Below are 25,195 nucleotides of genomic sequence, written 5' to 3'. Positions count from 1 at the left end.
TTACATGTGCGTGCGTGTGTGCATGTGCGTGTGTATCTTTAGGGAAAAAGTAAAAGAAATCGAGCAAGGGCTATGGTCCTCTTGAGACCAAAAATTAAGAAAGAGAACCTCTTTGTGAATTGCCAAGCTTCCTCCAACTCGTGGATCAAGACAAGCCAAAGAGAGAATCGTATTAAAAGCGTATAGTGTAAGCTCTCCTAGGGTTGTGAAACTCAAGCTGACCCAGACCAAGTCACTGAATCAGCTAAGCTCAAGGATTCTGCTGGGAAGGAGAGTTGGCGTGGAGCAGTTTTCTCTCAAAGCTGCTCTGAGACAGGTTGGAGTACGGAGACTTTTGTCAGTGTCCTAACTATGTATCTGGGACAAAGGCAGGTGGACGTCATGAGGAAAGGTAGGTGCTAGGCTCTGGTAGAAGTCCAGCAGAAAAGCTACACCACATCTAAGGGAAATAGCTCGGGGACATCAGCAAAAGAGCTTCCACAAGTGAGTTACCCCTTTCGCCACACGTGCTCTAAGCACAACGTCTCTTCCCTGAATGCAAGGACCAATGGGAGACTGTCACAAACTTTTAGGAGAGAATCTAATCCAGCAAATGGGTCTACCTGAGCTTTGTAATACAAAGACAAAATGAAAAATGGCCTCAGTCTTGAAGGAACTTACGATCTACTAGAAAACTCTAATGTATGGACACATACATATATTGGATAGCTTATGTCAGATATTTAATATATATGCACATTGTTTATATGTTCTAGCTCCCTAGAATGCATAATGATACATGACATGCACCTGTACAACACGTCATTGCTCCCTAGAACATACATGAACATACATGTCTATATATATTTAGATATTAAGATCTATACCTTTCCATATAGCTCTTATGGTGGGGTTCTTATTTGTCTCCCTCAGTAATTCATGCTAATATACATACGTATATACATACATACACACAGATAAGGCAAAGATATAAACACATTATTTATGAACTACATATGTACATGCACATATGTGTGTATATATAGAGGAGAGAGAGGGAGGAAGGAAGGGAGAGAGATAAAGGGGGGGAGAGAGACAGAGGAAAGAGTTGATAAAGGGTGAGGGACAGTTATAAGATATCTTGACTCCATACTCAATTGCAGCTAGGCAGGAAAAAATGGAGTTGCCCCTATGGGAGTCTTTTGTAGATAGATACATAGATGACATAGACATAAATATATATACATACATACACATATATGTATGCGTGTTTGTATATATATATATAGGAAAAATAGGTATATCCCTTTACAATGAGAGTATACTCTTCTCTCTTTTTTTTTTAAACCCTCACCTTCCATCTTGGAGTCAATATTGTGTATTGGTTCCAAGGCAGAAGAGTGGTAAGGGCTAGGCAATGGGGGTTAAGTGATTTGCCCAGGGTCACACAGGAAATGCTTTTTTATAAACCATAAAAGTCTTTATAAAAGCATTATTTATATATATATATATATATATATATATATACACACATATGTGTACGCACATATGTATATTATATATAATTTAAAAACGGGGGTTAGGTGACTTGCCCAGGGTCACACAGCTGGGAAGTGTCTGAGGCCAGATTTGAACCTAGGACCTCCCCTCCCTAGGTCTGGTTCTTAATCCATTGAGCTACCCAGCTGCCCCCAAGACTACATTCTTCTTCACGCCACCTCTGTCTCTGGGGAGAGTGGGTGCAAACTTAAAGTGGTTGTTACAAAGTGTTTGTCCTCCAAAGTTCACTTTTGAATCCAGCAGAGTTGATGAAGGAATTCTTCCTAGTTCTTCTTTGCTTGCTGAAACCAGTTTCTTGTGTGGAGCCACTTTGGGCCTAGGTCAATCAGGTTACTCAAGTCCTCATGCTTCACTGCTTTTGATGCTAGCAAATTCTGGCACGAATTCTGGTCTAATCTCTGGAGCCTTGATGCTCTCTGTATCTTTGGAAGCTCATAAGACTGCAGTCTAGTCCATTCCATTTCTAGTATTCCTTCTGGACTAGACATTACAGAAATTTAAGCAACAGAAGGGACACATGATCATGGTTTCATGTTGTCCCCAAGTAGGGGGATATAGGCTACTGTCACTCTCCCCACCTGGAGGCTTATAGTAGACTGACTACTCTCTCAAATGCAGCCAGGCAAAAAAAAAAAAAACAGAGTTACCCCTATGGGGTCTTTTTTTATGTACATCCAGTTTCCACTCAGTAGCCATTCAAAAAGGGAAGTAGCAAGGGGAGGGGAACATCATAGAGGAACTAAAACTAACAACTGAGGAGATCTATTTATTATTTAGAGATGGAAGAGAATGTAGAAATCAATTAGGCCCTCATTTTCATTTTACTGATGTGGAAACTAAGTCTTAGAGAGGTAAAGTCACGTGCCAACTTCTCACAGACAGGCCCAGGGTCAAGATTTGAGCCCATGATCTTTCCCTCTAAATTCAATACTCTAAGGAATCATAGGAAAGGCTTTTCATATGAGGTGGCTTGTGAGCTGAACCCTGAGGAAAGTGATAATGATGATAAGGATATAGGTGATAAATTAATAAAAAATTAATTAATTAAAAATTTAATAAAATAAATAAATAAAGGATAAAGATGATAAGAATTGGAGGATAGCGGGATCATGAAAGACAATCTTCGTAAAGACTTGAATCAGGAGTTGGAGGGTCAAGTGTGATAAACATTAAATAAGGCAATTTGATTAAAGGCACAAAGTGGGCAGGGGAGATGATGTGTAATAAGCCTGGAAAGGTAGGTTGAAGCCAGATTAGGAAAGGTTTTAAAGGTCATTCTGGGGAATTTGTATGTTATCCTAGAATTAATTGGGAGCTACTGAAGATTCTTCTGCAGGCAAGTGACATAGCCAGATGTGTATTTTAGGAAGATTTTTTTTCCCTTAAGTTTGCAAAGGAAAGATCAGAAAGTGGAGGGACTGGAAGTTGGGAGCCCAACTAGGAGGCAATAATCCAAGTGGGAGGTGATGAGGGCTTGAACTAGGGTAATATTCACGTGAGTGAAGAGAAAGAGATGAATGTGAGAGATTTTTTGTAGGTAAAATTGATAAAATCTGAGAATTGATTGGATAGAGGTGGTAATGAGGAAGAGGGAAAGGTCAAGGCAGGACCATAATCCAGGAACTATAGGTAAATGCATAAAGATGAGAAGAAGATGTTCCATAGGGATGAATGAGAAGAAGATGTGTCAGAAACCCGAGTACTTACCACTGGACTATCATGAATACGATGGGAAAAGGTCCCTAGCCAGCATTTTGTCATTGCCTCAAGAAATCCTAGACAACTCTGGGCTCCTGAGAGATTTCAAGACAAACACATTTTGAAGAGAAAAAGGAAATTCTGGACTTCTCTAAGTGCTGCTACTTCTCATTCACAGTCTCCAGTCTACATCCCTAGTTCTCTGGGGAGCCAGAGGTTAGAAGGTAGAGGTCAGTGTACATGGGCATTACTGCCCTCTGCTGGAAGGATTGCTCGAGGTCCTTATTTAACTGGAGGAATTTGTATCTTCATCAGAGGAGGGGAAGGACCAACAAACAAAGGTGTTGGGAACAGAGAGTACTATGAAGCTCCCTTTTCAGTCACTCCTTTTCTTTGGGGTAAAAACAGAAAATAAGATCATAGATATGGGACTGGAGGGAAGTTCAAAGGTTATTTAGTCAAGGATTTCTTAACCTGGGGTCTGTGAATTTTTAAATAATAGTTTGGGTAACTATTTCAAAATAATTTTTTTTTTAATAATCCTACTGTTCTATTTATAAACTTAAAAATATTCTTCTGAGAAGGAATCTAAAGGCTTCACCAGATTACTAAAGGAGTCCATGACACAAAAAAGGCAAAGAACACCTGATCTGGTTCAACTTCTTCATTTTATAGTTGAGGAACTGAATTCTAGAGATGTTAAATGACTTGTCTAGGATCACACAGCTAGTAAATATGTGGGGGGGAAAGGGTTAGAATTGAGAACAGAACATCTTGTGTGAGGAATAGAAAGGAGACCAGTGTCTTCTTGGGGGTGAGTTTTAGAGTATAAGAAGACTGGAAAGGGAAGGGAAGGAAGTGCAGGTTATGAAGGACTTTGAATGCCAAATGGAATATTTTATATTTGATCTATACGATATGTGATAGGGAGTTTGCTAGAGTAAGGGGCGGGGTGTGACATGGTTAGACCTAAGCTTTAGGACAATCATTTTGTCTAAGTGGAGGAAAGACTGGATTGGAGAGAGACTTGAGTCAGAGAGCTCAACCAGCAGCCTATTATAAAAGTCTTGGTGTGAGATATTAGGTCCTAGTCAGAGGAGAGAAGGAGGGGTATATGAGAGATGGTGCAAAGGTGAAATCGATAGGTTATGACAACAGATTGGATATAAGGGATAAGAGTCAAGGATGACACCAGTGTATGAGACTAGGTGCCTAGAAAGATGGTGATATCCTCAAGAGTAATAGGGAAGTTAGTAATAGGAAAAGGGGAGGTCTATAACCCCAATCATATCCCCATTGACCCATGTAATCAAGCAGTTGTTTTTCTTCTGTGTTTCTACTCCCATAGATATTCCTCTGAATGTGGATAATGTTCTTTCTCATGAGTCCCTCAGAATTGTCCTGGATCAAATTGCATTGCTACTCGTAGAGAAGTCCATTACATTTAATTGTATCACAGTGTATCAGTCTCTGTGAACAATGTTCTCCTGGTTCTGCTCCTTTCACTCTGCATCAATTCCTGGAAGTCATTCCAGTTTGCATGAAATCCCTCCAGTTCATTATTCCTTTGAGCACAATAGTATTCCATCACCAACAGATACCACAATTTGTTCAGCCATTCCCCAATTGAAGGGCATCCCCTCATTTTCCAATTTTTGGTCACTATAAAGAACATGGCTATGAATATTCTTGTACAAGTCTCTTTCCTTATTATCTCTTTGGGGTACAAACCCAGCAGTGCTATGGCTGGATCAAAGGGCAGACAGTCTTTTATGGCCCTTTGGGCATAGTTCCAAATTGCCCTCCAGAATGGTTAGATCAGTTCACAGCTCCACCAGCAATGAATTAATGTCCCTACTTTGCCACATCCCCTCCAGCATTCATTACTTTCCATAGCTGTTATGTTAGCCAATCTGCTAGGTGTGAGGTGATACCTCAGAGTTGTTTTTATTTGCATCTCTCTGATTATAAGAGATGTAGAGCACTTTTTCATGTGCTTATTAATAGTTTTGATTTCTTTGGCTGAGAACTGCCTGTTCATGTCCCTTGCCCATTTATCAATTGGAGAATGGCTTGATTTTGTGTACAATTGATTTAGCTCTTTGTAAATTTGAGTAATTAAACCTTTGTCAGAGTATTTTATGAAGATTGCTTCCCAATTTGTTGCTTTCCTTCTGATTTTAGTTATATTGGTTTTGTTTGTACAAAAGCTTTTTAATTTGATGTAGTTGAAATTATTTATTTTACATTTTGTGACTCTTTCTATGTCTTGCTTGGTTTTAAAGTCTTTCCCTTCCCAAAGGTCTGACATGTATACTATTCTGTGTTTACCTAATTTACTTATAGTTTTCTTCTTTATGTTCATGTCAGTCACCCATTTTGAATTTATCTTGGTGTAGGGTGTGAGGTGTTGATCTAATCCTAATCTCTCCCACACTGTCTTCCAGTTTTCCCAGCAGTTTTTATCGAATAGTGTCTTTTTGACCCAAAAGCTGGGATCTTTGGGTTTATCATATATTGTCTTGCTGAGGTCACTTGCCCCAAGTCTATTCCACCAATCCTCCTTTCTGTCTCTTAGCCAGTACCAAATTGTTTTGATGACTGCTGCTTTGTAATATAGTTTGAGATCTGGGACTGCAAGGCCCCCTTCCTTTGTATTTTTTTTCCATTATTTCCCTGGATATCCTTGATCCTTTGTTATTCCAAATGAACTTTGTTATGGTTTTTTCTAAATCAGTAAAGAAATTTTTTGGAAGTTCTATGGGTATGGCACTAAATAGATAGATAAGTTTGGGTAGGATGGTCATTTTTACTATATTGGCTCATCCTACCCATGAGCAATCAATGTTTTTCCAATTGCTCAAGTCTAGTTTTAGTTGTGTGGCGAGTGTTTTGTAGTTGTGTTCATATAGTTCCTGTGTTTGTCTTGGCAGATAGATTCCTAGGTATTTTATTTTGTCTAAGGTGATTTTGAATGGGATTTCTCTTTCTAGTTTTTGCTGCTGAACTATGTTGGAAATGTATAGAAATGCCGATGACTTATGTGGGTTTATTTTGTATCCTGCAACTTTGCTAAAGTTGTTGATTATTTCAATTAGCTTTTTGGTTGAATCTCTAGGATTCTTCAAGTGGACCATCATGTCATCTGCAAAAAGTGATAGCTTAGTCTCCTCCTTGCCTATTTTGATGCCTTCAATTTCTTTTTCTTCTCTAATTGCTACTGCTAGTGTTTCTAGCACAATGCTAAATAATAGAGGTGATAATGGGCATCCTTGTTTCACTCCTGATCTTATTGGGAAGGCTTCTAATTTATCCCCATAGATTCTCTATAAAATAGTCTAAGTGGTACAGTGGATAGAGCACCAGTGAGGAGCACTGGAGTGAGGAAGTCCTCAGTTCAAATTTGGCCTCAGATACTTACTAGCTGTGTGACTCTGGGTTAACACTTAACACTTAACACTGTTCATCTTAGTTTCTTCATCTGTAAAATGAGCTGCAGAAGGAAATGCCAACCATCCCAGTATCTTTGTCAAGAAAACCTCAATGGGGTTACAAGGAGTCAAACATGAAGGAAAATACCTAACGACCACCACCATAACAACATTTGGAATTTGAACAATATGCCTCCAAATCACTGGAGTTGTGCTCTCTGCCATAGAGTCTGAATGCTTGGCAGTTGAGCTTGAGAAAGGACATCCATGCTATACTAGTGGGGAAGTTATTATAATAGAAAAAGACCTGAATTGAGTTGGCTGCACTTAAATACAACACAATTGCCAAAACCAAGAAATATTGTGGTAGAAACAATAGGATTATCAATTGGATGTGCAGGCCGAGGAGACAAATGCCAAAGTTGAATCTAAGGCTATGAACCCAAATCTCAGAAACCTAGAACCTTGTAGAAGCTAAAGTATATTAGAAACCATCTAGTAGAAACCATACTAGAACAAGGTAGGGATAGGGACTGACCCTGATTTTATTGGTACAAAGAACTCCCAGGTAAGGAAATTCCCTCTATCATTAAAGGTCAGTTTCTCAGCAACTTAAGAGTCCTAGAGAGGTGTCTAAAGCACTAAGAGGTTAAGTGACTTGCCCAGGGAACATAACTAATATATATTAGAGGCAGAACAAACTTCTTTGTTTTCTATTCACTGCATCATGCAACCTCTAATGAGGCAATGTGATATAGTGAATAGAGTGCCAGCCTTCTAGTCAAGAAATCTTGGATTTAAATCCAAGTGGAGTTGATTTTTGGACCTGATTAAAGGATTGGACTTATCAAATACTTATATATACTTATCAAATATCATCTTATTAAATCTGGCCCAAGATTCAAACCTTTTTGTATCCTTACTCTTACAACCAATGTGTTAACTATCTCTTTTAACTGCATATCATTTAAAAGTTTGACATGCTTACTTATCACCTATGTCTCTATCCAAGTCATTGATAAGATGCATAGGGCCAAATATATAACTATCAGATTGTAAACCTCAAAATTCCTTAGACTTATAAATGTTGGAAATTTCACCATTGGGATATTTCATACTTGAAAAATTTCTTACTGATAGTCTATTGGAATGGGAACCCCATTGGCATGGGAGGTTCCTTCTCTTCCCTTCTTAAGATTACTTTAGGACAGAAACCTTTTGCTGAACAATGGAAAGGACTTTGACCTATGCTTAAGCATAGAACAGGAATTTCTTTGAGTCATGATTGATTTTAGAATTGATACAATGGAGATACTTGGAATCAATCTCCATCCTATTCAGTCCTAACAGGATTGAGTAAGGGCTGCAGCCTAGATAAAAATTTAATTATTCCAATCTCTACCCTACTCAGGTTAACAGGATTTAGAAAGGGCTGTAGCAAAGGAGCAAAGATTTAATCATTTGAAAATATGACCTTCAACAGACATGTGCGAAACCTCTGGGCGGTCCTGGGTTAAGCTAGAGCCTCCATTGGCACAGGGAAATTGAGGGACAGTGATTGGTAGATGTGAGAACTGAGGGGAGGCAACTTGGAGGGTTTCCTTAAAGATCAGGGGGGTCTGAAGACTCGGGGTGGGGGGGGTTGAGGAGTTGGTCGGAGTAGTGGCAGTGTACTCTGAGAAGCTTGCTCTGAAGGAAGCTGAAGGTGGGGGCCTCTGAGACTGTTTCTCCATTTTGGTCACGTGAGTAATAGGGACTGATCTCCTTTCTTTGCCCCAGCTATCTAAGGGCTTGGGCCTTTTGGCCCAGCCTAAACAGAAGGGGTATTTAAGCCCTATTCCTTTCTCTCCCTTTTTCTCTCTCTCTATCTCTAATTCCTTTCTTCCTCCTATTGTAATTAAACTCCATAAGATTGACTGCAAACTTGAGTTTTCATTTAGGAATTACATAGCTGAATTCCTTGGCGACCTTAAATTAATATATATCAGTCTTTTAAAGTGATTTCCTTGTAACATCAGAAGCCTCAAAAGGCCCAAAGCTCCAAGTCAAAGTTGAAGTCCAAAAGCCCCAAGGAGCCATCGTCCAAAGAAGTAGTCCAAAGGAGAAGACCCAAAGCGCAGAGACTCCAAAGAAGAACTCCAACAAAGAAGCCTCAAGGTGAAGCGACTCCAAAGAAAAAGTTCCCCTGACAGGAAGTTCAGGGCTTTTTATAGTCCTTTCTTTTTTCAGGCCACTTCCCATCCCTTTCTCACTTTATGGGAACCAATTTCAATCTTTCAATTTGCTGAGCACTGCCTAGGGAGAGGGCAGTGTCCTCTGGATTTGTCATCCACTCTAGCAAGTGACTTGTAAACTCTCATACTTAGTGACTGGTAAGTTACTAAGTAGGGATATTTGAGTTTTTGATTGATTAACTTAAAAGTCACTGATTGATAGACAAAGAGAGTTTGATTCATTCTTCACACTTTGTACAAACAAAACCAATGTAACTAAGATTAGAAGGGAAGCAAAAAACTGGAAAAAATTATAACAAATTTCTCTGGTAAAGGTCTAATTTCTCAAATATATAAATAACTGGGGCATCTGGGTAGCTCAGTGGATTGAGAGCTAGAACGAGAGATGGGAGGTCCTGGGTTCAAACCTGGCCTCAGACACTGCCTAGCTATGTGACCCCTGGGCAAGTCACTTAACCCTCATTGCCTAGCCCTTACTGTTCTTCTGCCTTGGGACCTATACACAGTATTGATTCTAAGATGTAAGGGTTCAATATGTATATAAAGAACTAAGTCAGATTTATTAGAAAACAAGTCATTCCCAATTGACAAATGGGCAAGGGATATGAATAAGCAGTTTTCAGAGGAAGAGATCAAAATTATCAATAATCATATAAAAATGTTCTAAATCCCTCCTGATTAGAGAAATAGGAATCAAAATAACTCTGAGGTACCACCTTATACCTAGCAGATTGGCCAACATGACAGTAAAGGAAAATAGTAAATATTGGAGGGGATGTGGCAAAATTGGGACACTAATGCATTGTTAGTAGAGTTGTGGATTGATCCAACCATTCTGGAAGGCAATTTAGAATTATACCCAAAGGGCTTTAAAAGAATGCATACCTTTTGATCCAGTAATACCACTACTAGGTCTATATTCCAAAGAGATTTTTAAAATGGGGATGGACCTGTTTGTTCAAAAACATTTATAACTACACTTTTTGTATTGACAAAAAATTAGAAACTGAGGGGATGTCTCTCTATTGGGGAATGACTGAACAAATTGTGGTATATGATACTATTGTGCAATAAGGAATGATGAACCAGATGATTTCTTTAAGAACTGGAAAGACCTATATGAACTGATGCAGAGTGAAATTAGCAGAACCAGGAGAACATTGTACACAATAATAGAAATATTGTGGGACAATCAAATGTAATAATTACTTTGCAACTAACAGGACAATTTTGAGGGACTTAGGAAGAGGAATGCTATCCACATCTAGAGAAAGAACTATTGAAGTAGAAATGCAGAAGGAAACATGATTTATCACTTGTTTATTTGGGTATATGATTTGGGGTTTCAGTTTTATAAGATTAGTCTTTTACAAAAATGAATAATATGAGAAAAGGTTTTGAATGATAATACATGTATAATCCAGTAGAATTGCTTTTAAACTCCAGAAGCATGGAAGGAAGAGAGGAGAGAGACAACATGAATATGCAACCTTGGGAAACTTATGTGTAAATTTGTCACTGGAATAAAATAGAGGAAAAAAAGGTATTTAAGAAATTATTTTCCTAAAAAAATAAATAAATAAAAAGATTTGATCTTGTGCATTTTCTAGGTCTTTATGAGAGGAGAGCAGGACTGAACAACTTCCTTCTACTCCCCCATTTGTATAGCCCACTTAACCTTGTCTTTGTATCTCCAATGCTTAGCAAATACCTGCATACAATTGGTGCTATGAATCTTAAAACTACTCAGACTCTACTTTAGAAGATTTGATTAAGCTATTCCCCATTTTTAACAATGGAGGTACTTGATCAGGAATGTATTGAGAACTTTTAAAATTACTCCACCCTACTCAGACAGTGCCTTAGGGGAAGGTAAAGTTGCAAACTCCCTACTGAACAATGAAAAGTCCCTAATTCATACTTATAGTAAAGCTAGAACCTTAAGCCAGGTCTATTTTTAGATCTAATACAAAAAGGTGCTAACTACCTATAAAGGTTAAATTAATCACTAAAAGGTCAAGCAACTTACAAAAGGCAAGCTTAACAAAAGAGGTGTGAAGTACTCAGAAGATATAATCTACCCAGAGAAGGTGAGAACTAAAGAGTGGTGAGAACTAAGAATGGGCAGTCCTGATAGATATGAAAATTTAGGGGAGGTGACATAAGAGAAAATTCTCTTTAAAAGGAGGTCAATTGAATTCAGTTGGGACTCTGAACTCAGTTCAAGAGTTTAGGAGTTCAGTGGAGGACTGGAGCTTGCTTGAGACAATCTTGTGGTCAGTGATAAAGACTGACTCGCTCTCCCTTAGGCTCAGGCCTAGGCCATTTGGCCTACTATTGGCCCTTTCTACTATTTTCTCATTGTCTTTCTCTCTCCTTCCATTAATTCCTTCATTTGTATTAATTAAAATCTCCATAAAACCCAGCTGACTTGAGTATTTCATATTTAGAAATTTTCCCATGGCGACCACTTAATTTTGTGTTTTAAATCAAGATGCTAAAAATTATCTTTTCAGTTTGGCTGAAACCTTTACAGTTTTGGCAATTCAAAGTCTTGGCAAACCACATTTTCATGGTTACAGCGCCTAATAAATGCTCCTTGAATAAAACAAAATTATCATTAAGGACATTTTTTAGAAGTACTGCTTTTGAAAAAAAAGAGAATGCCAGCCAATATCTGAATAATTATATCTGCTATCATGCTTCCATCATGCACCATGCTTCCATGGCTTATGATCAGTTTGCCAAACAGTTGATCTATTTCTTTGCTATTTAGGTCAGTGACAGTATCACCTCAATTACTGACTTTGTTGATCTTTGCCCAAGAGCTCTCTGTGAGAGAATGACTGTAACATTAACAGATAATTTACAAAAATAGTTAGAATTGCAAAGACTCTTAGAAATTTACTTAATTCCTGTATTTTAGAGATTTAGAGGAAAATAAGATCTAGAGAAACAGATTGGTGACCTCACTTGAACTCATATCTTTTTTTTTAAACCTTAACCTTCTGTCTTAGAATCAATACTATGTATTAGTACCAAGGCAGAGGAGCCTCAAGGTCTAGGCAATGGGGGTTAAGTGGCTTGCCCAGGGTCATACAGCTAAGAAGTGTCTGAGGCCATAGAACTCATATCTTAACTCATATTCCAAATCCATTTCCTTCATATCAACCATATTTCTTGGTTCTTAATCCTTTTTTTTGGAAATGGAGGTAGAAATATAAAAGTACTCCTTTATATAATAATGCACAGTGAATGAGTACCATCGCCAGTAATAAGAGTTTAAATGATTTATTTGGCCATATTACCTAGCTTTTCCAGTCAAGTTTGTTTGGAAAACAAAAATCATTTTCCTTAGAATATTGTATGATAATTTGCTCATAAATAATGAAATAATCATTCATATCGCCATGCTGTAATAACATGCTGGATAAGGAGCACCTTCTTATCTGCAAGGGGTATCATGTTCCAGGCTCCTCACCTGGCCTCTTCATGATTGCAGGAGATGGAAAGAAACAGGTCTCTTGATCTGGCCTGGCCTACTTGCAGAAGAGGAGAAACAGCATTCCATCAGCTGCCCCCATTGTTTCCTTCACCTAACTGAGAGGTCTCTACCTTGAGACCAAGCCCCTAGGGAAATTGAGAACCTAACTGAGCTTACTCCTTAATAATGAACAAATCTCTACCCTGTAATATCCTTTCCATTTCAGTGACTCTGAAATCCTTGCTGTCGTTATTCAAACCCTATTTCCATCCTTCACTTCTTACCCTTTCATTCCCATCCCCTCAATCCAAACTTCAGTATCCTACTCTAACAGTACTCATTCCTTCCCCTGGGAGGTAACAAATCTGCTTTTATTTTCAATCTTTTCCTTTCTCACTCTTTCCATCTTCTGGTTGTCCTTGAATCCTGGCTCCTTTCTAATGTCTCAGCCTCCTCAATGACTACACTTTCTAACAATGGTTGTACTTTACTTATTTATTATGTACTACTCACTGGTCAAGGTACAGGAGTTAGAATACTTCTTGCTCCACATTGTCACTTCCAGGCCTTTCCTCTACCACTATCATTCAGTAACCTCTCCTTCTTTCAGATTGACTTAATCTATATCTAAAGAACAATCAAAATTCTGGTAACTTGTCTATGGACTTCGAGGACATTCTTCTTCTTTCCCTAATGAATTCAGTCCCTAGAGTTCCCAGTCTTCTCTCATCCCTAAGTCCTGTTCTCACACAAGGGGATGTCAATATACATAGATACTCCTTCATCACTCTAACCTTGAACTTCCTCAGCTCACTCATTTCCTATGATCTACTGCTCCATTCTACCTCAAGTACACAGAGAGATGATCATCACACTTTTGATCTTGCCATCAGCAACAAATGTACTTCCATGATCATGAATTCTGAAATTCCTTTTTCCAGTTCACAATTTATTGTCATTCCACTTCTGCCTTTGCCTTTCAATCCCAAGCCCTCTTCTTTGTTCTCATTGTCACTTTTAGTCTCTTGATCCTCAGTTTTTCTCTAGGCCATCACCCTTGTATTAGCTATCCTTTCCTCCCTTCCCCAACTTGAACTTTTGGTGAACCAACTTAACTCTACATGGTCATCTTCTCTCAAATATCTTGCCCCTTATTTATTGCTGAATATTTCTTGCTAAGTCTCAACCTTAGATTATTCCTACCATCTATTGCCTTTGTTCCTACTCATATGCTGCTGAACAAAGGTGGAGAAAAATCACAAAACTGAGTCTACAACAATTATATTATATAATCTTAACTAGGCTCTCTCTGCTCCAAGGCAATCTTTTTTACACCTTCCTAATTAACTCGCCATTCTACTCACCATGGGAGATTTTGCCAAACTTTTCAGCCTTCCTCAAATCTCTTATGGATTTTCCTCCCCCCACCCTTTCAAAAACTGAGAACATTACCTTGTATTTTACTGATAAAATTGAGGCCATTTGCCATGAACTCCCTCTTTACCCCTCTTCATCTCATATCACTCATATGCCTTCTGCCCCTGTCTCCTTCTTCACCCCTATCTCACATGAAGAAGTGGCCCTCCTCCTTGCCAAAGTTAATATCTCTACCTTTATAAGTGATCCCATTCTATCCCATCTTCTCCAGCAAATTGCTTCCTCTATAATTCCCATTGTGTAACTTATTTTCAATCTTTCCTAAAGGACTGACTGCTTCCTTACTACTTAAGAATATAGGTCTCTCTCATTCTTGAAACAGCCTCACTTGATCTATCTACTAGCTACTATTCCACAGCTCTCCTAAACTCTTTGGGAAACTTTTTTACAACAGGTGCTTCCATTTATTTCCCTCTCATTCGCTTCTTAATTATTTATAGTATTGCTTCTGACTTTTTCATTCAATTGAAACTACTCTCTTCAAAGTTGGCCATGATCTCTTAATCCTCATCCTTCTTGGCTTTTCCACAGCCTTTGACAGTATTAATCATCCTCTTTTCCTTGACAATTTTTTCTCACAAGGTTTCCATTATTCTCCTCTCTTCTGATTCTCTTTCTACAATTCTATCTGTTCTTAGTCAGTTTTTATTGCTTGAACTTTATCTAGGTCTCACTCCTTAATGGAAGTGTCTCCCAAGACCTTTTTGTCCTTCTTCTCTTTTCTCTTTCTTTACTTTACTTTTACTTTACTATTTCACTTGGTGATATCATCAACTCTAATGGAATCAATTATCATCTCTCTGCTAATGATTCTCGGATCTACTAGTTCATCCCTAACCTCTCTGCTAGTCTCCAGTTTCACATGTCAAACTACCTTTAAGACATTTGAAACCAGATGTCCCATATCCATCTTAAATTCAAAATGTCCAAAATGGAACTCATTATTTTTCTCCCCAAACTCTCCTTCATTTCTAACTTCCTTATTATTGTTGAAGGTAAGAACAGCTTCCCAGTCCCCCAGGCTGTAAACAAGGATTATCCTCAATGCTTTACTCTCTCTTACCTTCCTATCCTTTTTTAAGTCCTTTAAAAAAGGACTTTTAAAGTCCTTGGTAACTTAGTTCCCTTTTACTTTTCCAGTCTTCTTACACCTTATTTCTCTCTTTCCTTTCCCTTCCCAATACTTTTCATCCAGTGACACCTGTCTTCTTGCTTTTCTTCACACCAATCCATCTCTCCATTCACTGCATTTCTCTGACTTGTCCTCATTGTTTGTAATTCTCTCTCCTTATCTCTGATTCCCATTTTCCCTGATTTTCTTCAAGTTCCAAACAAAATACCACCTTCTACATTAAGCCTTTCCTGATCCCTCTCAGTGCTAATGCCTTTCCTTTGTTATTTCTGATTTATTTAGTATATATCTTGTTTTTATGATTCCTTGAGATCAGGGTCTGCTTTTACTTTTGTATCCCCAGAACTTAGCATAGTGCTTGGCACGTAGTGCATGCTTAATAAATGCTAGGTTATAATCCACTTTAGGTGATGATGCTTAACACTTTTAGCATCAGTCACTGTCATCATTAAAAGACGTCAGCTCAAAGAAAGTCATAAACTTTCTTCATTTGTGTTTTTTTTCAAGTTCTTTGGGGGTAATAATACAGCAAGGCCTCTTTGTTCAGGGAATACAAATATAAGGAGACAAAAACTGAAAATATTAACTGTTGGAAAAGAACCACAATAAGGTGGAAAGATTCATCAATTAGATAGCTGGGCTTGAATTCTGACCCTAATACTTACTAGCTAGGAGATTCTGAGTAAATAGCTTCTTTTTTTGGCTTTGGTTTTCTCATTTTTTTGTTACCATTTATTTTTATATTTAAAAATACATAATATAATGTGTAACATAATATGTGATTTGTTATAAATATGTAATAAATTATAACAAGTATGTTTTATCCCAAAGAAATATTTTAACATTAACTATGTTCCAAAATCTGTCTCATTCTTTTTTTCCCTTCCCTCCCATCTCTCCCTCCTCCCCAAGAAGGCAGGTAATATGATATAGGTTGTACATATATTATCATATAACACACATTCCCCATTCAGCATGTTGTGAAACTTGACATAAGTTTCAGAGAAAAATCCATGTAGGAAATAAAGTGAAGAATGGTTATGTTTTAATCTACATTTGGACTTTGTTCTTCCTATAGTGCTAGATATCCTTTTTCATTCTGAGATGCATGGCCTTGTCTTGTTGACAAAAGTTAAGTTATTCACAGTTGATCATCTTCATTTTAAAAATAAGGAGGAACATAATGCCTATTTCACAGTGTTCTGAGAATCAATCTGCCTTTTACACCTGTAAGTGCTATTATTATTATTTACATGGTCTGCTAATATGTAAGAACCAGTCCTCTCTCATGAAGCATCACATTGCCAAAGTGACACAAGTTTTGTCAGGTGCTACCAAATTGGAAATTCTACAAGAATGGACTTGATAATAGACTCTATTAGCTCCCTTCCTGCTCTGACATGCCATATTCTAAGAACCTTCCCAGTTCTTATGTTCTAAGGGCCCTCCCTGCTCTGACATTCTGGATTCTAAGGCTCTTCCCAGCTCTGAAATTTTGTGTTCCAAGGACCCTCTCAGCTCTGACATTCTTTGTCCTAAGAGCCCTGGAACAATGGAACAATCTCTCCCTCTCCTCTGCGAGCTGACATTGTGTTCTGAGTTCCAATCCATTCGGACATTCTGGGTCTTAAGGCCCCTCCCAGCTCTGACATCATGTGCTCTAAGGTCCCTCCCAGCTCTGACACTTGTGACATTTGTTGCCCCACCAGATAAAGGGCTGGTCGCTAAATAAAGGCTCTTTACAAGATTGAATGGAATGAATGAATGAACTTGACATTTCCCGGGGCCAGAAGCAGTGGGTACGAGGGACACACACGTATGAAAGCTCTTCCCAGGCACCTAGGAGACCCTGACCTCACAGAGAAGCTCGTCTGTTACTGAGCCCCCTACAGGCTAGGCTCCAAGGTCAGGCCAGGCCTGATTGCACCCTGTCACCTTGACGACCAGCCTAAAGGACGGCTGGGAAAAGGCGGAGCCAAGCGAGTCAACCTCGCGATAATTCCTCGACCAGTGCTTTAACTCTGGGTTCTGAGCGGGACGTGTCGGAAATATCGCGAGACTTTGCCGCTGTCAGGGCGCCCAGGCCGGCTGTAAGGGGAGCTGAAGCTGGCGTTGAAGCTGGAGCTAGAGGTACTGCGGCAGCTGCAAGGGAACATGTCCGACTCAGACCTTGGCAGAAAGTGGGACCGGTGCTTGGCCGACACCGTCGTGAAACTGGGTAAGGGTCCGGAGTGGAGGGCGGGCCTGGCCCGCCGGTGAGGCGGAGGCAATGCGGCCCGTGGGCGGGACTGTAGGCCTGGAGCCGAGGCTTGCGTGGGGTAGAACTGGCTTTCTGGGCCTGTGGAGCGGGAGGGGGCCCTGGGTGAATCAGTCCCCTCAAAAAGCGAATGACGTGGTAGACCTCTTAGTGTCTTCCCAGCCCTAACATTCCGTGTTCTAAGTTCTTTTACATCTCTGACATTGTCTGTTCCAAGGGCTCTCCCAGGTCTGACATTCTGTGTTCGAAGTTCCCTCCCATCCCTGACATTCTCTCTTCCAGGCCCCTCCCAGTTCTGACATTCTGGATTCTAAAAACCATTCCAGTTTTAATCTTCTTTGCATCCCCTGAGAAAAGAACTCGGCCAGTAAAAATTTATTAACTACCTCCTGAGACCAAGCTCTTTACCAAGTGATGGGACCACAAAGACAGAAATGCCATATCCACCTTCCTTAAGGAAATTGGGTTTATTGGTGGAGACCACATGGGCATTCCCAAGTATGTACAGAAATGAATATAGGGTAATTTGGGCAGAGAAAGCACTGCCAGCTGGAGATGATCAGAAAAGGTTTCATGTAGAAAGTGGTGCTTGTACTGAGTCTCAAAGGAAACTGGGAATTTAGAGAGGTGCTGAGGAATGAGTGCAATTATCTCATAATTGTCTACTCTGGCGACATTTTCTTCTTTTTTTTTTTAATCCCTTCCATCTTGGAATCAATACTGTGTATTGGTTCCCAGGCAGAAGAGTGGTAAGGGCTAGGCAATGGGGGTCAAGTGACTTACCCAGGGTCACACAGCTGGGAAGTGTCTGAAGCCAGATTTGAACCTAGGACCTTCCATCTCTAGACTTGGCTCTCAGTCCACTGAGCTACCCAGCTGCCCCCAGTTTGTAAGTTTCTTGAGAGCATAAATTGGCACAATACCTGGCACCTAATAGGTGCCTGATAAATGCTTGTTGACTGATTGGCTTCTTCCAATTATGGGTACAGTCAATCCCAAACTGTGATGATGGGAGATGGAACATGCTTTGAGAAGAACAGCAGGTAAACAAATATAATTGGACCATAGTATGTGGTCTTCAGGGATGTTTAAAAGATGGAAAAGGTTGGATGGTGTCAGGGTGTGAAGAGCTTTAAATTCTAAAATTTAAAGCTTATATTTTGTCTTAGAAGTGATGGGTGGGGCACCTGAGTGGCTCAGTGGATTGAGAGCCAGGTCTAGACTAGAGATCTGAGGTCCTGGGTTCAAATGTGGCCTCAGACACTTCCCAGCTGTGTGACCTTGGGCAAGTCACTTCACCCCCATTGCCTAGCCATTGATTCTAAGTTGGAAAGTAAGGTTTTTTTTTTTTTAAAGGAAGTAATAGGGCAAGACTGGAGTTTATGATTTTGGAAGGGAGAAATGGTGTCAAGCCTACATTTTAGGAAAATCATTGTGACAGCTACATGAAGGATAGATTGGAGTGAAGAGAGTTTTTGAGGCTGGGAACACAAATTGGAGGCTATTGCAATAGTCCAGTAGAAAGATGATAAGGGTGATGGCTGTGCGAGTGGAGAAGAGATATATTTTAGAGATGTGGAGAGAGGAATAAAATCTGGCACCCTGATATGTGGAGAAAGTGATAGTAAGAATTGGAGGATGCCACTGAGCTTGTGAACTTGGTTGACTGGAAATATGGTGGAGCCCTCTATAAAGTAATGGAGAAATTTTAAAGAAGAGTGTATTCGAGGGGAAGATAAGTTTTGTTTTGGATATGCTGAATTTGATATGCCTTACCATATTTTTAGTTTGAAATGTCTAATAGGCAGTTGATGATGTGGGCACACTGGTCAGGAGACACTGGGGTTGTATATATAGATCTGGATAGAGCTGCATAGCTCTATGCATCTGCATAGAGCTGATAATTGAACCCTTTGAAGCAGATGAGGTTATCAAGTGAGAGAATCTAGAGAGAACAGAGAAAAGAGGACAGGACAGAGCCTTAGTGCAGATATGAAATGGTTAAAGGAGAATGAGATGCAGGGGCCAAACCAGGAAAGAGAGTTAGGGTCATGAAAACCTTCAGAAAGGGTATGAGAGAAGGTGAGCAACAGTGTCTCTTGCTCCAGAGAAGTCAAGGATGATTGATGTTCTTAGATTTGGCAACTTTGGAGAGAGCAATTTAAGTTGAGTGACTAATAGAAGCAGTATATTATAGTGGAAAGGTCTTTGGATTTAAGGTGCTTGGACTTGAGTCCAAATTCTGGTAATGCTTACCTACCTGTTTCACCTTGGGCATATTTTCTCCTACATGAGCCTGCTTCCCCAAATACAAAGAGAAAATTGAATTTGATGATCTTGTCTAGGTTCAGATTTATGATCAGTCACTTATTAAGCACTTATTACTTTGTGCCAGGCACTTGGCACAAAGTTTGTCCTAGCCCTCAAGGATCTCCTGGTCTAATGGGAGAGACAATATGTAAAAAACTACATATGAATACGATATGTATAGGAAAATAGGAAGTACTGTAATCTAAAAAAGGAAGACACATTAAGGAGGACTGGGAAAGGTTTCTTATAGAAGATGGGATTTTAGGAGGGATCTAGAGCCTTCTAGGCATGAGGAACAACTGGAGTTGGAGTGTTTTGTTTGAAGAACAGCAAGGAGGCCAGGGTCACTGGATTGAAGAGTAGATGTGCGGTAGGAAGTTAGGCATAGGAAAGGTCTGGGGAAAAGGCTATGTGAGGAAGGGCTTTGAATGCCTGATAGAGGATTGTATATTTGATTATGGTGTGACATGGGCAGATTACTTTTTAGAAAAATCCCTTAGGTGACTACCTGAAGGAATATCTTGAGTGGGGCAGGCATACCAACCCACAAGCTGTTACAATAGTCCAGGCATGATGTAATAAGGGTCTGTATCAGGGTCATGCCTGTGTCAGAGGAGAGAAACGGATTTATATAAAAGATAGTACTAAGGCGAAATCAATAAACTTTCATAAGATTGAATATAGGGAGTGAGATAGAGTGTGAGGACTCTAGGGTAACACCCAAAATAAGACAAAATTAAGTCTATGCCAAAAACTGGGCTTGAACACAAGGCTTCCTAATTCCAAAGGCCAAGCTTCTATTCATTATACCTTACTTACTCTATGGATAATTTAGAGATTTAAAATAGTAGAGTATGGTGGGAAAAATACTAGAATTTTATTAACTCACTATACATTAAATACTTGCCATATTCACAACATTTTAATTAATATTAATGCAAAAACAAAGCAAGCTCAAAGTTTGTTTTCCTCAGGAAGAAGAGTAAGAGAAATAATATGCATAGATGAATAAACAGAATATAGATACAATGTAATTTTGATGGCAAGCAGAAAAGGCCTTTTGGTGATAGCGTTTAGGGGCAAAGAATAGGACAGTGACCCGGTCACAGAGGCAGGTGATAGACTACACAGAAAACAGCAAGTTGGACAACTTTGACTGGTGCTCAGAGTTATGAGGGTAGAAAAAAAAATGTAATCAACCCATGAAGTTAGGCCAGTAATGAAGGGCCTTAAATGCCAGAGAGAGGAGTTTGTATTTTATTACTGAGCAGTAGCTAGACAAGTAGATAGTGCTATGTGTCAGACATTGCCCTATATGCTGAGGTTAAAAGTACAAGGAAGCAAGACTGCCTAATCTCAAGTAGCTTACATTGTTGTGGAGGCAGACAAGGTATATATAGAGAGGGTAGGGTCTAAGATGGGGAAGGAGGAAGCTGCTATCAAGAAAGTTGAGAAATACTCCATGGATAGAAAACCACTGAAGATGGGGCATGAGTAGCCTTTTCCAAACAGTTCACTTTCTCTGTTCGGGGAGTTAGCGAGTTTCTTTTCCTTAAATTACTCCCAAAATTTTTTCTTTAAATCTGAGTTTTATGAAAATTATACAATCCCCACTGAAGAGGGTATTGATCAACATCTGAATCAACTCATGATACATTTCTGAGTTGTGGAGTATATAAATCAATTCTCAAAAGAAAAAACCAAAAACATTAAAAAAAATAGAAGAGAAAAAAATTAAATTTTTGGGAAAAAATATCAAAACCAAATTGTATATAAGATTCTGAGGAAGCAAAAATAAACACATAGGGGGCAGCTGGGTAGCTCAGTGGATTGAGAGCCAGGCCTAGAGATGGGAGGTCCTACATTCAAATCTGATCTCAGACACCTCCCAGTTATGTGACCCTGGGCAAGTCACTTGACCCCCATTATCTAGCCTTTACCACTCTTCTGCCTTGGAGCCAATATACAGTATTGACTCCAAGACAGAAGGTAAGGGTTTAAAAAAAAAAAGAATAAACACATAACAGATCCTTGAATCAGGGCCCAATAAAAGTGATTTGTGTCCCATAAGCGTGTAGGACAATGGCAGCAATTATGCATTTACCTAATCAGCAGGACTACAGAAAACTGCCATACTATGAAAGAAAAAGAACTAGATTTTGAAGTAAAAAGGAAGTATCATTCCCTGGTCTGATTTTACCTTCACTCTCAGGGAGAGGGGAACCAAAATGGCAGCCAAACTGAGGGTACTTGTCAGAAATCTGGAACAAGGGAATCCCGTGTCTGATATTTTCAAACATTCTCTTCCTCAAACTCCAAAACAAGTCCTCTGTGTTGGCACCAATTCTCATCAATCCCACCAGGATTGGTTGGTCTCCTTGACCTTGTTATCCCTTCTCTCTGAAATCAGACACAATTATTAGTCAAAATCTCATGATATTTAACAATCAATGGCAGGTAAAAGTTTTTAAAAAAAGGAAAAAGGAGAACCAGTAAAGAATAATGTTACCAAAACCATGAGAGAAGACAGTGTCCAGAAGATGAAGAACTGTGAGTTTAGGAAGACTGAGGAAATGCCATTTGATTTAGCAACTAAGAGACTTTTATAACTTTGGACAAAACATTTCAGTTGAATGGTGCTTAGGGCTGAAATAATTACTGAGTAAATGAATTTTTATTAGTGTTTAATAATTTACCTTTGAAGGTTAGCATTTTATGTGATTCTCACAGTTTTCCTTTTTGATTTTGTATACTTCTGGAAATTTTAACAGCCTTTTAATTCATCTTGGTATATAAATTCCTATTAAAGAAATATTATAATTCTAACGAGTGTCTTGGGATAATCAATCAAATAACAAAAATCATAGAATCTTTTTGTGTTTAAACAAGTTGAGTGGTAGCTAGACGGCTCAGTGGAGAAAGAGTTAGGCCTGGAGATAGTAGGTTGTGGGTTCATATGTGGCCTCAGATACTTCCTAACTGTATGACTGGGCAAGTCACTTAACCCTAATTATTCACTCCTTAACCTCTCTTGTGCTTTGGAATCAATATATAGTATATCAGTTCTAAAATAGAAGGTAGAGATTAAAAAAAAAAAGTTGAACAAATGTTGGTTTAGGTTGTTGATAACAAAGTCTTGTTTCAGGAAATTAAAAGAGGGAAGAATATTATATTTTATAAATATATCCATTAGTTTCACATGAACAACTCTAAATTTATTTTAATGTTATGAATTCATTTAAAATTTTATCTGGCTTTATTCAGTTGCATATGCTCTTTTAGCATTTAATTAAAGGGATTTACAATTTAATTTTGGTAAATATTTTCTCATAAGTGGTTTAATTTAATTATGTATAAGTCTTCAGGTCTTATTAATGAAAATAGAAAATATTTAACATACTATCAGAGCTACTTTCTGAGACAAAATTGGGCTTACAGATAATAAAGCCCTGCTTTGTCCACATTATAGTTGGCTGAGTTGGATGAAAGACTGCTGACTGTTGCCCACTCTTAGAGGACAAATCTTAGATTCATTAGCTCTACTTGTAATACCAAACTGAAGATGCATAGCTCACTTAATGACATTTGAAATGCATAAAAAGATCATTTTAGCAATGTTTGGTTGAAGGGTTGAATCTAATAAAATGAAATTTATTTATTTAAAACAACCAACAATTTAGCTTCTGTCTTAGAATTGATATGAAGTAGTGATTCCTGGGCAGAAGTGGTAAAGGCTAGGCAATGGAGGTCAAGTGACTTGTCCAGGATCACATAATTAGGAAGTGCTGGGGTCAGATTTAAACTCAGGACCTTCTATTTCTAGACCTGGCTTTTAACCTACTGAGGCACCTAGCTGTCCCTATACTTTCTTTGTATGTAAGTCTTATAGTGCTATATAAATACTAGGTATAAAAACCACAATAATCATCATCATCTAACCAAGTAGAAGTTGGATGACCCTTTGGTGGTGTTATATATGAGAGTTGTTCAGATATGATTCTTTGGATTTTATTTGCTATCATGGCTTTGTTGTCACTCATGTCCTCAGTGCTTTAGTTTCATATTGCTAAGCCCTGTGATATCATTTATCAGCTTGTTGCTTGTGTTACTGGGGCTCCATTTGTGGATGGAGAGTTATGGAGAAACTCTTATTCCATTAACTTTGAGGTCTATAGAGAGGTCAAGGGAATATTATGTGACTTTTCATGAGTATGTAGTAGTAGATTGGCTTCTAAATAGTCTTCGGTATTTGTGAGGTTTTTATGCCCAGTACATAACCAGGTTTTTTTTTTTAAAGTGCTTTCTCCCACTAAGATATTCTGTTCTTATTTAGTAGTCACTAGAGATTTATCATTTCTAACTTTTCTAAACTTCTATTGAGAGACTTAACTTTGTTTATCTTTGTCTAGGGTAATTTGTGAGATATTTAGGACATTAAGTCCCTCAGTACTGTGGCTTCATTGTCCATTTCTTCTTACAGTTTGATTTTTTCTTTCAATGTTTTAGTTTTCCAGTTGCAATAATAACAATTTTAAATATATGTTTTCTGAAATTGAGATAAAAGCTGTCTTCCTCCCTCCCTCCCCTCCCCCTCTCTGAGATGGTAAATAGTTTGATCTAGGTTATACATGTATTATCATGCAAAACATATTTCCATAATTGTTGTGAGAGAATGCTCATATCAAACCAAAATGCAATCTGCATTCAGACTCTAACAGTTCTTTCTCTGGAGAGGGTTAACTTGTGTTTTAAGATGCTGTTTCATTTTTATTGATACTGATTTGTTATCTGTGATATTTTAAAATGTAATGTAATTTCCCTACTTATTTTAAAAAATATTTGTTTTTATTGTCACATTGTCAGAAATCATGATCACTACCCTTTTTTGTTTTTTTTTTGTTTTTTTTTTTAAATTTTATAGTATTTTATTTGATCATTTCCATGCATTTTTCATTAAAGACAAAGATCATTTTCTTTTCTTCCCTCCCACCCCCCTGTGGCCGACGTGTGATTCCACTGGTATCATATGTGTTCTTGACTTGAACCCATTGCCATGTTGTTAGTATTTGCATCAGAGTGTTCGCTCCGAGTCTTTCCTCTGTCATGTCCCCTCAGCCATTGTAGTCAGGCAGTTGCTTTTCCTTAGTGTTTCTATTCCCTCAGTTTGTCCTCTGCTTTTGGATAGTGTTTTTTTCTCCTTGATCCCTGCAGATTGTGCAGGGACATTACACCACCACTAATGGAGAAGTCCATTACGTTCGATGATACCACAGTGTGTTTGTCTCTGTGTACAATGTTCTCCTGGTTCTGCTCCTCTCGCTCTGCATCACTTCCTGGAGGTTGTTCCAGTTCACATGGAAATCCTCCACTTTATTATTCCTTTGAGCACAATAGTATTCCATCACCAACATATACCACAATTTGTTCAGCCATTCCCCAATTGATGGGCATCCCCTCATTTTCCAATTTTTGGCCACCACAAAGAGCGCAGCTATGAATATTTTTGTACAAGTCTTTTTGTCCATTATCTCTTTGGGGTACAAACCCAGCAGTGCTATGGCTGGATCAAAGGGTAGACATTCTTTTATCGCCCTTTGGATCACTACCCTTTTTAAAAATTTTATTGGAGGTTTAATTGCTTTTGCTAAGACTCCTTATTTTAACTCTGAACTT

The 25,195-nt window shown here is 38.6% G+C and overlaps 1 protein-coding gene across 1 annotated transcript in view; it reads left to right on the top strand.

Annotated features, from left to right (window-relative positions):
* Positions 1-16,692: 16,692 nt before the first annotated feature.
* Positions 16,693-25,195, top strand: part of MICOS10 (mitochondrial contact site and cristae organizing system subunit 10) — a 39,217-nt gene continuing 30,714 nt past the window's right edge. Inside the window, exon 1 of the mRNA XM_007491276.3 lies at positions 16,693-17,173. Coding sequence (XP_007491338.1) covers positions 17,110-17,173 — 64 coding nt within the window. The 5' untranslated portion in view covers positions 16,693-17,109. The remainder of the gene's footprint in view (positions 17,174-25,195) is intronic.

Source organism: Monodelphis domestica, chromosome 4 (genome assembly GCF_027887165.1).
Source record: "Monodelphis domestica isolate mMonDom1 chromosome 4, mMonDom1.pri, whole genome shotgun sequence".
In the NCBI taxonomy this organism is placed as follows: Eukaryota; Metazoa; Chordata; class Mammalia; order Didelphimorphia; family Didelphidae; genus Monodelphis; species Monodelphis domestica.
The sequence above is the reverse complement of the archived record's forward strand: the minus strand, read 5'-3'. Positions and strand labels throughout refer to the sequence as shown.